General features: G+C 44.9%; 1 protein-coding gene across 1 annotated transcript in view; it reads left to right on the top strand.

The window, feature by feature from the left end:
- DEPDC1 (DEP domain containing 1) overlaps positions 1–12,776 on the top strand; it is a 319,914-nt gene that overhangs the window by 270,915 nt on the left and 36,223 nt on the right. Inside the window, exon 11 of the mRNA XM_086953850.1 lies at positions 3,127–3,312. Within this exon, the coding sequence (XP_086809976.1) occupies positions 3,127–3,312 (186 nt within the window). The remainder of the gene's footprint in view (positions 1–3,126; positions 3,313–12,776) is intronic.

Raw genomic sequence — 12,776 nt, 5'->3', positions numbered from 1 at the left:
GGAAAATTGCGTAACCATAAAGTGGTTGATATAGGTACTTAATGAATTAAAACATTGTAACCTTATTTGTTTGTTTCTTCTAAATTTCTTTTCATTTTATGCTCTTTACTGTATATTAATCACTCTCTAAAGTCCGGGACCCCTCTGTCCATATCAATAATTACCCAGGTCCCAGTGAGAATTTTGGGTCTAACCCTGTTGTGTGTAGCGTAGACTCAGTGATGGCCATTTTGTCAGATATGTGCTGCAGGACTTCCTGTAGTTTGATCATCTCCTTAGATTCACAGAACTTCTGCTTGGCGATTGATTCAAGAGGACCGCAATCCGCTAGTAGAAGCATTCATCAAATTACCTTTCATGTGGATACTGGACACTATCTGTTTGCAAATTCCTCACCGATTCACCCAGCCATGGTCATACAAAATTATTATTGTGTTTTTTTGTTTGTTTTTTCAGATCGAAAGTTGGTTCCATACAGGAACATTTCTGTCCATGTCATGTCCACTTCTAAGGGTGTTTGGGGCGGGAGGGTAGGGTGAGGAACTGATGTCCGTGTGTTGAGGTGGCACTTTGTTCAACTTCTGACATCTTGTCCGTGGTGGTTCTATACCCAAGTTAGTGGAATCTGCCCATAGTGTCCACCATATAGTTACCAAAGATAAGAGACTTTTTCAGTAGTATCATTTTATAGATCATGTTAGGGATTTTAGTAGTACATAGTGTTTTCCCAAATCACTCCAGTTTAATTTGTCTGATGAGCTGCAAAGTTTATCATTGCTGGCACTGAATAGACTGTTCTCAGAAATCATTAGCAGATTTTGAGGTTGTGTGGCGTGCTGATAATATTTTCTTAATTATTTTGATACATATATATTTTATATTACCTCTCAAGAATAAATATAATTTATTCCATAATGGTGATAGCCATCTATTTATGCTAGGGTCAGATTATCCATTGAAAAGCCATTGTGCTTTCATAAAAACGTTAGCACCGTTAGAGAAAGATGCAAAAAACTTTAAAAATATATATCTGATTTGGGTTGGCCATGACCAGTTCCGTGCAGATCCATGGGTATAAATAGGGGTACCAAAAACTTGACTTTTACAATTTTAACTGCTACTGTAATATTTGCTCACTGCTAAAGAATCAAAATAATTAACTAAATTTAACCAAACTTGACATGGAAGTAGAACTTTACTCCAGGAAATGTTTTTGCTTTTTTTTTTTGTAATTCAGTTTAATAGTTTTTGAAACTGTTAAAAACGTTTTTCAGCTTGGACTTGAAGGGGATAAAGTAGGAGAATTCCAGCCATTCACTAAAAAAGTGACACAGTTGGTTAAAATGTAATTGAAAAGTTAATGTTTTAAATAAAAAACTGAAGTTTAACACTTATAATTACCTAAAATAACTAACTCACACTGCCGCCTTACACTGTTATTAATTATGTAATTTCAGATCTCAGGGATGTAATAAATGCAATCATTAAAAATGCCTTGATTGATTTAATATGTGAGGCTGAGCAAGGCATGGTGAGTGCCCCCCCTCCAAGCCCCAATCCAGTTTCAGATATATTTATAATAGGGAGGAGGGTGTGCAGCCCCCCTCCCTCAGCCTTTTCAATGCCCCCGAAACACCATCCCCAGAGCCAAATCATTTTTAATTTGGGGAGGAAAGCATGGGGGCCACTCCTACTTGAGCCATCCAGTGCCAAAAGGATCAGAAATCCCTTGGCCCGATGGCAGCAGTGTCCCAGGGACCCCATCCCCCCAGACACTGCTGTTTCCCTCCCAGAGAGCGCGGTCAGGGAGAACTTCAGTTTGTTTAAACACAGAAAGAATGGGTGGGAACAAAGAAATGCAGCCAACTCCTCCCATACTGCTGCTTCCCCTGTGGCCCCTAAACCACTAATTGCTGTAGGTACCAAGAAGGACCACAGCACCCATGGCAACTAAATCTAAGCCCTTGGGCATGCGGTCCCCAGGGCCATGTATGGGGAGCGGGGGGAGGTGTTAGGGGGGGAGGGGCGCACTCTCCTTTCCCTTAAAACAAGGGCCAGTCCTCTGGGATGGGTTCCCAGGGGCCTTGTAATGTTAAAAAATATATATATATTGGAGAAAAGAAGTCAATGTTATAGTTGGGTATGATGAGATCTTACTTTGCATTAAAAAAAAACTGACAAATGCACTGAAAAAAATAAAAGCTAAAGGGACGTTATAGTTAAGCAAAAATGTCAGTTAAAACATGTCATTTTAAACTTACAAATCCACTGAAATTCACCAGTTATCTCGTAACTGTAACTCGCACCCCTGCCATTCGCAATTTTGTCATCAATAATTTTATTCCAAATGTTGAATTGATATTATCAATGATGTCACAGCAGATGGTATTCGTGATGTCTAGTATGTGGGGTGTATAGGAGCTCATGGTGAGGGTGAGAGTTGTAGTTAACTATGTTCGATTACTATTAATTTTGCCAAATATCATGCAGATCCATTAAACTGTGGCAGACACATGGTTTGGCAGATGTTTAACTTTCTGTTTGTTATATCACATTTTCAGCAGATCAGTCAAAGGGGGCACAAAGATAACGGCGCAATAAAAGTTTCATTAACTAACTCTGGTGCCATTGGATAAATCTGTATGAAATTAGGCAGCTAGCTAAATTATGCTTGATGCAAGAGTAGGCAGTCCCTGTTGTCAACCCTTTCTGCGCACAGTCGAATGGTGTTGGTTGGGGCTTGTCCTGGTTAAAGCCCATACACAAGCACGGAATGGGTACATAACCAGTAAATGCGGTACATCGTAAAATAAAACATTAAATTCACAGGGAAAAAAAGTTAAAGGTAAGTTACAGTTCAAGGAAGTGTAGCATTTCTGTCTCTCTTGCTCTTTCTATATCTGTCTATTTAAAGGCTTCTCATCGTAGAACGGATACCCTCTCTCAGTGCATCTGCCAGAGATGTACTTCTGCTCTTGCGTGTACATACACAATGGTTTAGAGGAGAAGGGTTGTGGTAGTTTTATGGTATACCATGATTGGTTTGTGTTAAGATGCAATTGAACTTAAGTGTATATATTTTTACGAACTGGTAGAGCATCCTGAATAAAGTGTTTTGCTTTTTAGATCACACATCCAGTTACAGAAGTGAGTGCAATGCTCCCAACCTATTCATTCTGTAAACAGATAAGTGCCCAGGAGTTTGAAGAACAGAAACGGTCTACCTCACAGGTGGCAATGGAGGAGCTGTTAGAAAACATTATTAAGGACAAAACATTATCTATAAAAGAGAAAAAGAAAAAACTCAAACAGGTAAGAAATTTAAAATCCTACCTCATGGAAATGTTATTTTACCTTCTCAACCACACACTTGATCTAATTGAAAAGGATCAAGTGCAGTTGTTCTTTTAGTGTGAACAAGACTGCCAAGGAGCAGAACACTAGGTATAGAAGTAGTTTTCATTCTTGAACCTTGAGCTGTTTGTAGTAATTATCTGATACAGACTTTTAGCCCGAGATTCCTTACTTTTGAATTCACCATGTGTCCGGCTGGATCACAAAACTTTTGTGTGAGCAGTGCCCCTTGCGTGTGCCGTTGGGTGGCTCTAGTCAGCTCCATATGACTGCATTGGTTATTACGTCGCGTTCACCTATAGGAGCGCAGACGTCGGTCCTTTTTTTCTGCAACAGTCAACCGCCGATCTGGGATGAGCTACCCTACTGAGGCTTTTTGGCGGTTTTGTAAAAAAAATTTCAACTCCAAAACTTTTTGGGTGTGGTGAGGGATGTCTTCTAGAAAGACATGGTTTAAACCATGTGGCACCTGTCACTGCGCCATGTGGGTAACTGACCCACATTTTGTATGTCCTTGGTGTCTCTCGTGCAACCACAACTCAAAGTCGTCCTCAGTCTGTCGGGCCATGACTCCGAAGGCCTTTCCGGAGCGAGCTATGAAGCTCCTTGCAGCCCAGTAGTTGACACCTGCCAGTGAGATTCCGCAGAGATCCCAGTCCAGATCAAAGAGGAGCAGGTCACGGGACCGCTCCCAGAGCCCCACTCAGGGCTTTCGGGACACTGGGAAGAGACTCAAGAAAAAAGTCTATATATATCATCATGAAGGACAAGGGGAACCCATTTAATCACTCGGGACCATGGGCGGCAAGTATTTTCAAAACAACAAGTGGTCCTGAGCATACAAGAATAAGGAATACTGATATATATATAGATCACAATGGAATTCTATATAGTTCAAGATTCCTTGACCAGCCGGCCAAGGAATATTTATTATTCAATAAGTTTGTAATCACAGAGATACAACAAATAACCCAAGAAGTGAGGGTTATACTGGGGCACAGTCCTGTGCCAAGCAGTGAGAAGAAGACAAAGGGGTAAAGGTAAGTGAGGGAAGTTATCAGGCAAACAAGGTGAGCTAGCAGGTCACTGGTATCAGATATACATTTAGCAGTGTATCCTGGAGTCATTCACACACCAAATAGTATCATAAAAGTACATGTATGAATTACTCTAAGGTCGACGTTTCGATCCCCAGCTCAAGTATCACGGGATCATCATCAGGACAAGAAAATTGATTTTGCCTGAACACAATTATTTATAACACCAAGTTGGTAGCTTGAGGTAGGGTTAGCTTCAATTATGGAAATTCTTGTTTGAGGGCGCACGTTTTACTCCGTCTTAGTGACTGAATCGTTCTTCCAATTGTGGTTGGGGTGGACTTCTGTAGGGGCGCCAGTTTGGATTTAAGGGTAAAATCCAATCTTGTAGGTTTTGTGACACCGGAATCACGGGTCATGAATTTATTCAGTTAGGGCCATCTGTACCTCTGCATTTATTTGCACAGTGTGGCGAGGAGTAAGCATAATTGGACAAGGATGCACTCTGTTATCTCCGCTTGGAGCCCATTACGTTTGCCAACCTGCAATCTTCAGGGCAGGGGTCTCCGTCCTCCGGCGTCTAGCCCTGACCTGGAGATTGCAGGTTGGCAAACGTAATGGGCTCCAAGCGGAGATAACAGAGTGCATCCTTGTCCAATTATGCTTACTCCTCGCCACACTGTGCAAATAAATGCAGAGGTACAGATGGCCCTAACTGAATAAATTCATGACCCGTGATTTCGGTGTCACAAAACCTACAAGATTGGATTTTACCCTTAAATCCAAACTGGCGCCCCTACAGAAGTCCACCCCAACCACAATTGGAAGAACGATTCAGTCACTAAGAAGGAGTAAAACGTGCGCCCTCAAACAAGAATTTCCATAATTGAAGCTAACCCTACCTCAAGCTACCAACTTGGTGTTATAAATAATTGTGTTCAGGCAAAATCAATTTTCTTGTCCTGATGATGATCCCGTGATACTTGAGCTGGGGATCGAAACGTCGACCTTAGAGTAATTCATACATGTACTTTTATGATACTATTTGGTGTGTGAATGACTCCAGGATACACTGCTAAATGTATATCTGATACCAGTGACCTGCTAGCTCACCTTGTTTGCCTGATAACTTCCCTCACTTACCTTTACCTTTACCCCTTTGTCTTCTTCTCACTGCTTGGCACAGGACTGTGCCCCAGTATAACCCTCACTTCTTGGGTTATTTGTTGTATCTCTGTGATTACAAACTTATTGAATAATAAATATTCCTTGGCCGGCTGGTCAAGGAATCTTGAACTATATAGAATTCCATTGTGATCTATATATATCAGTATTCCTTATTCTTGTATGCTCAGGACCACTTGTTGTTTTGAAAATACAAGAAAAAAGTCTAAGCAGACTTCATCTTCGTTTCAACTATCGCCTGCCGATGAGGTAAGGTTTACCGATGCTCTAGGCCCGGTTCTGTGTAATCTGGGGTAGACTCTGTGCCTCCCTCCATTCCTGGGAGCTGGAGTGAACCCCATTTGAATAAAATAATTTTACGAGGCCATGCGCCACATATATCGAGCAGGCAAACCTGGCTGGTGAGCCTTCGGAGCCCATGGGGTCAGAAAGGGCACCAACTGATTTGATGCGGTCAGCTCATGTATCTGGATAATGCCGGTCATGCCTACATGACCTTCCTTGGCGTCGGAACCGTAGTCTATGCCAATGGTGCCCACCAGCGTTGCCAGCCCCATCCTTATCCCCAATGACTGTGAGTTGATTAGCATTGCTAGACACAGACTCTGGCGGTGGTAGGACCCAGAGGTTCTATGTTATCGCCTGGTTATTTTTCAGGGCTTTTCAGGTAAGGCAGGGAACTGGGAGGGGTCGATGGACCCTTTAGAACACCAGAAGGTATCTGTGGACTGCACACATCTCCGGATACTGGCATGTTCTCTCTACCAACAGTGACTATAGAGGAGGAGGCTTTTTATGCCATGGTGGTAAGGGGGGCAGCTGAGGTCCTTGGACTGGAGGTGCCTTCCGTGCAGGTCAGGACTAATATTCTGACCAAAGTGTTCCAGCCTAGGACTGCCCCCTCCAAACCCTTATTGCACTCTAATGAGGCACTTACTGATGTCCTTTTAGATATGTGGCACAAGCTTAGCACAGGGGCTCCTGTGAATAAGACACCCCACCCCTGAGAGCTTGGTGGTGCAGGCGTCGACTTCTCATGGTGCATTCTCATCCACCCCCTGATTAGAGATTCCAAGAGGCTGGAACACTTGGGAGGATGTTTTTTTCCGCCAGCATGGCATTGCATTTGATGAATACTGCATGCTGCTTGGGCTGTTTCTCCCAATCCCATTGGGAGACGGTTGTGCAAGTGTTGCCACAGGTCCTGGAGGAGGTCCGGGCTTTACTCTAACAAGCAGTGAAGGATGTCATAGGCACCAAAATTCACCATGAGGTGTGGCCTTGACACAGCTGACTCGTTGGGCAGAGTAATCCCGTCGTTGTGGCCTTACGGCGTTACGCTTGTTTAAGAACATCTGGCTTCTCGGGCGATGTCCAGGCTAATTTGATGGACATTTCCTCTGGCCATTCTAGTCTCTTTGGAGATAAGGCAGACTGCCTTTGATCGCTTCAAGGACTACGGCCATATCCTTGGGCCTCTCAGAAACACTACGTGGCCAGTCTAGCTTTTGACCCTTCCTTGGTAACTGAAGGAATTTCCAGCTACGCCAACCGGATCCTAGCCACTGTCTTGTGCTGACGTCCCAAGGGGTCCGAGGAGAAGAACAAAGGGTTACGACCCATTTTAGATCTTCAGACTATCAATCTATTTCTCAAAAAGGAGAAGTTAAAGATACTCACGCTGGCTCAGGTCTTGTCTGCCCTAGACCAAGGAGACTGGCTGGTAGCGTTGGACTTGAAGGATGCGTATTTTTACATCCCCATCCTGCCTGGCCACAGGCGTTACCTGTGGTTCAAGGTACGCCACACGCCCTTTCAGTTTACCATGCTACCTTTTGGCCTTACCAGCGCCCCTCGGGTGTTCACCAAGGTGATAACTGTGGTTGCAGCTCATCTGCGCAGGTTAGGTATTTCAATATTCCCCTACCTAGACTACTGGCTGTTGAAGGTGTCTTCGCCCCAGGCTGTCGTCGCCCATCTCCAGACTACGGGAACCTCCTGAATTTGCTGAGGTTCTCTATAAACGTGCCGAAGTCAGACCCAACTCCTTCTCAGACACTCTTTCATTTGAGCTGTTCTGGACACAGTGAAGTTTCTGGGTTATCCTCCCGAGCAGCGAGTACAGGATATTCAGGTTATGATAGAGATGTTTCAGTCTCTATCCTGGATTTCAGTGACACTGACTCTGCGGCTGTTGGTCTTCATGGCCTCCTGCGTCCTGTTGGTAAAAAAAAGAAAGCCAGATGGCGTATGCAGACTGCATTAGGACCTGAAGTTCCAGTGGGCGCAGCATATGGGGAATCTCTCAAACATGGTCCTGATCTCCGAAGGAACTACAAAGGACCTGCAGAGGTGGTTAGTGAACTCCGATTGGGCCATGCAAAGCTTTTGTGCTCTGCACTTGCCAATCTTTAGCACCCCAAATGGTTTTTAAATCAATTGTGTCCTTCCAGTGCGCATAACCCTTCATGGACAAATCCTTTCTTAGGGACGTGAAGTAAACTATTTTAGTTTGTGTTAACATACATTTAGATTGGGGCAGCATCTTCAATTTATAAAAATAGGACTGTGGATCGGAAAGTTTGTAACAAGATAAATATACAAATGTACTTCCCAGTAATGGTGTTGAAGAATGCTCCCATGGGGTATAATTAAAAAAGGGTCTCTGTTTTTGTCTTGTGCAAGAAATAATGGCCATAATGCTGATAACAAAATAAATCCGCTTAATTTGCCGAATTTAAATATAAATCTTCAGTGTCAAATGCAGCATAATATTTTAAATCCTAGAATAGCAAATGAACAGCATGAACATCCCAGTCATCAGAATGAATGTCGGGCAAGACCACATCTCCTAAGGGAACGTGGAAGACATGGAATGTTCAACATTTCCGGTGGGCCATGGATATCGAAAGCAACTTTGTTCCAGACAATACCATCAACGGGAAATGCTGATATATTGACAAGGGTCTGGTCTCCTCATTATGTGGGACACGATGTGTGTGGGGCCAGAACTCAGTCAAAGTTCACAGCAGAGCGTTCAGGTAAATAATGGCCATTGGTGAGCAGGAATGCTGCATCAGATGTTTCAGGTATGGTACTCTCAGGAATGTCAATTATGACATCAACTGGAGGAGAATCTTACTCCATATCTGCCAATGACATCACAATTGATCCACATATGGTAGCCCTGAATCATATTAGGCTTACTTATACTCTGGACGATTTTTCTTTCCCTTAAAAACTACCAGGCCAAATAGGAAACCTCTGCACACCTGCCCAATGCCGAATGGCTAAAGCAGCTTTGATTTTGGCCAACAAGGCCGATGACCACTCCCTAATTAAATACAATAGAGCGGCCTACCATTCTAGCATGGGAGGAAGCAAAAAAAGCCTGGGAAAGACAAGTGGGATACTCTGAGAAGATCTCAGTTCCCATGACATGAAGACCTTTTGGAAGGTGGTCAACACAGGTAAAACCGAGGCAAAATCACTGATCGAATCAAACTTGGAGGCAGAAGTGTGGAGGGTCTACTTTGAGTCCCTCTACTCGAGGACTGAGACAGTAGTTGGTGCAGTACTGGTTGATTGCAGGACTGTACCCAGGATCACCCCCCAGGACCAGTGACGTTATCCCGACTATAACACTCTAAGAGATAATGAGTGTGTTGGAACCTAATGTTGTCAGGTCACCTAGGGTAGCCTGGCCTAGGGTAAGGCAATATCAACAGAGGCACATGTGCAAAGGTTGCAAACCACCCAGCAGTAATTAAATGCACATCCACACAAAAATGACGCTACACCAATCCTTTGTGGAAAAATACGAATTGTTTTATAAAAATAAGTTTGTTCTTCTTTATCACTTTTACATCAGTATTTCTCCCTATTTAGTTTCAAACCAATTACTGTATTACTCTTTACATCTCCATCTTATTTTGCTCGGTACCTTTACATCAAAGTTCAGCTCTAGATTCACCCCTCCTATCTAACAGTATTATGCAGTTAGGGAAGGATTAACAGTAGCTATCCTAGAAAACTCTATTCACCTGTAACTAGGATGAGGCTTCACACAATTCCCTGTCAGAAGATAATTTCAGCAATACATAAACAGTTCCTACTACCCTCAGATCCCTGTTCCTTGTCCGCTCTCCTCTGAGCCTGAAGTCCAATAGGTTGTTTCTTCACAAAAATCACCAACTTTCAGGACTCAGCCTTGGGTGAAAGTCTTAAGGGAATATGGTCTGGATTTTCCCCTCCCAAATAGACCTGGACGGAGGAACCGCTCCTCAGTCTCTTCTGCCAGTGAAACTCGGTATCCCAGTCTTTCCCTCCACACACTCCTTACTTTTTAGATGGGGCCCACAGGTCCAAGGTCCCGGATCGCTGAGGGGAGATGGGAGACCCCAACAGGAGTCTCCGCCGGGGCCTGCTTGTCGCTCGGTCCGCCTCACCCGCCCGACCAGCCACTCGTTTCCCAGAGCTGGCGCGGGCCAGGATCTACCCGAGGGTAAGAGGCTGCTGCTTGCTCACCCGCCCGACCAGCCACTCGTTTCTAGAGCTGGCGCGGAGCGAGGGGGCCACCAGATGAAGAGAGCCGAACTCGCCTCACGTCCGTTTCCTTCTCCTGAGCCGACTCCGCCTCTCACGGACTATCCGCCCCACCAGGCATGCGCGAAGGAACAGTGGCTCTACACCCGAGCCTGCTCAGCGCTGACAGCTCTTCTTCCTCCGCTCCTCCCACTTCAGGACCAGCGGCCACGCTACCAGGCTTGCGCTGTTTCCGGGGAATGCCTTCCTCGTTCAAAGCCACTATCTACCTCACGCTGGCCAAGGAAGGATGAAGTCGCTTTTTCTCCTCGTCTGCTCTAACAGCGATCGCTGCTCTGACCAAACGGACCCTGACTTCCCTACATGGACAGCCGCTATTCTCAGCCAGCAGTCTGACACGATAGGTATGAGGAGGGATTCCGTTTAGATATGTCGCCAGGGGAAATCAAGGGCAACTTTCTGAGGTCTTCTCAATTAGGCAGTGGACTGTGCTCCACAGCGCTACAGTCACCTTCAACCACTCATACCCCTTTCTTCTAGGCTAGGGGATGGTCAAGCGCCCAGGGTCTCCAGTAATCCCACGCAGCGGGGACAAGTCAAGTAACCACAAGGGAGGAAGGGTGGTGAATCAATAAGGAAGCGTCCCTAGACTGGAAGGTCAACCCTTTAATTATCCTACCCCCACCTTATGCTACAGCCTGTCCTCCAGCTGACTCTCTCTGGCAAGACAAAATGGTTGCCCAGCATTCCGCCTTTTATAGGCTGACCCTCAGGAGTCCAGAAGGGACCAGAAGGTTCTGGAATGCCCTATGCTATCCTATGGGACAGGTCTCAGGTGTGACAGTTGTGACAGTTGGTAGCCACCATTTTGTGGATCTGTATTAATTCCTGTCAGGAAAGGCCTCTAGGCCTGAGGTGAAAAACTATGAGGGCAAAAGAGCACCTATCCCCCAGTTCAACACCATAAAAAATCTAGTGGACACAAAAATATATAAAGGCATGAGGGGCAAAAAGGGGACAAAATAAATAATAAATTGGAGGGACTACGCAAAGGGCCAGACAGGTCTAACAGAGTGCTTTAGATAAAATAGCACCAGGTAAGGCGCCAGGACTGGATAAGATTCTTGGGATTTTATTACCTTTGTTTTTTTTTTAATGCCATTCTAAAAAGGTATAATGATTCCCGCTAGTTGGGCCGGAGCCGAAATCATTCCAATTTACAAAAAGGGCTCCCCGTTGTCACCCACAAATGATAGGCCCATAAGCCTCATTGACATAAGCCAAAAGATATTTTCGCAAATGCTGTTTCGGCTGCAGAGATGGATGGAGGAGCACAAGATACTCCGTCCCCTTCAGGCAGTGTTCTGAGAAAAAATGTCCACACTGGATCAGACCCTCGGGCTACAGGTACTACATTGGAAGATCATGTGTATTGAGGCTGGCAGCCTCTAGCTAGTATTTGCAGACCTGAAATCAGCATTTGATCTGGTCCCAAGAGATAAGCTGTGGGTGGTTCTCTGAGTTTGGGGTTCCGGTATATTTATGCGAAATCTTGAGCTGGTTGCACCAAGGCAATTATGCCCAAATAAGGTATGGCTATTAAGGGACACTCACACCCCTATCCCTGTTGAAAGAGGTGTCCGGCAGGCATGTGTCCTCGCCCCGAACCTTTTTGGCCTGTTTATAGATGGGTTAGTTGATTTTTTTTTTCCTATTGTGAAAGATCTGGACGTCCTTAAGCTGGCAACACGCAAAATTCCAGCCATGATGTTTGCTGTTGAAATCTCCTATGGGGCTACAGAGGTTTCTTAATAGATTTGATGCCTTTTGAAAAGGGCTTGAGAGTAACATCCCAAAAACGAAATTTATGGGGTTTAACTCAGCCAAAAGCTCCCGATCAAATCCATCCCCCAATGGTAAACCCCTAGAGAGGGTATTCGCTTTTGATTAACTCTGCATAACTTTCACAGAATCAATGGATAGGGGGGCTCAAATCAAAAAATCGACTCTCAAACTAGAACAAACAGGGGGCCTAGCGAAGGTTTTTCGTAAATCCAGTTATAAGCCTGTGAGCCAAGCAATAGAAATATATTAGGTTCAAGCCAGGGGAGCGGCATTGTATGGTGCAGAGATGTGGGGGCATTACTGTCTCAACAGCCTTACGAAGATAGAAAACATTTTTCTCAGGCAACTGTTTGGTCTCCCTCGGAGCTCCCCACTTGTGCCACTTCGCCAGGACTTGGGGGCAAGGGCCATTGCCGAAGTAGTCCACCTTAGACCTATTTTATGTTGGCGGCATCCATGGGCTACCCCACAACTTGTAGATTACAGGTACGAACTTAGAGAGGTGATGAGCTTACCAGGGACAGGGACATTACTCTGGCTCGCCCACGTTCGACATACCCTAATGAATATGGGACAGGCGATCTCTGGGACTACCTAGAAGAGGCATGTGCCATTGTGTCCAGGAAACAACTAAATGATTGTTACTGGGAACACAAATTGGCAATACCCCAGAGTAACCCCCTAGTAGGCAAGTTAACTGCAGCTTTTTTAGAAACTAATGAGCCAGCATTGAGCGATATCAAGCCGGCAGGTGCCAGGAAGCTCCAGTTCAGATATGGGGTGCTACCACTTCGCTCCTTTACAAACAAA

This window comes from Lissotriton vulgaris, chromosome 1_1 (genome assembly GCF_964263255.1).
Source record: "Lissotriton vulgaris chromosome 1_1, aLisVul1.2, whole genome shotgun sequence".
Classification (NCBI taxonomy): domain Eukaryota; kingdom Metazoa; phylum Chordata; class Amphibia; order Caudata; family Salamandridae; genus Lissotriton; species Lissotriton vulgaris.
This window is presented reverse-complemented; position numbering and strand designations above follow the sequence as displayed.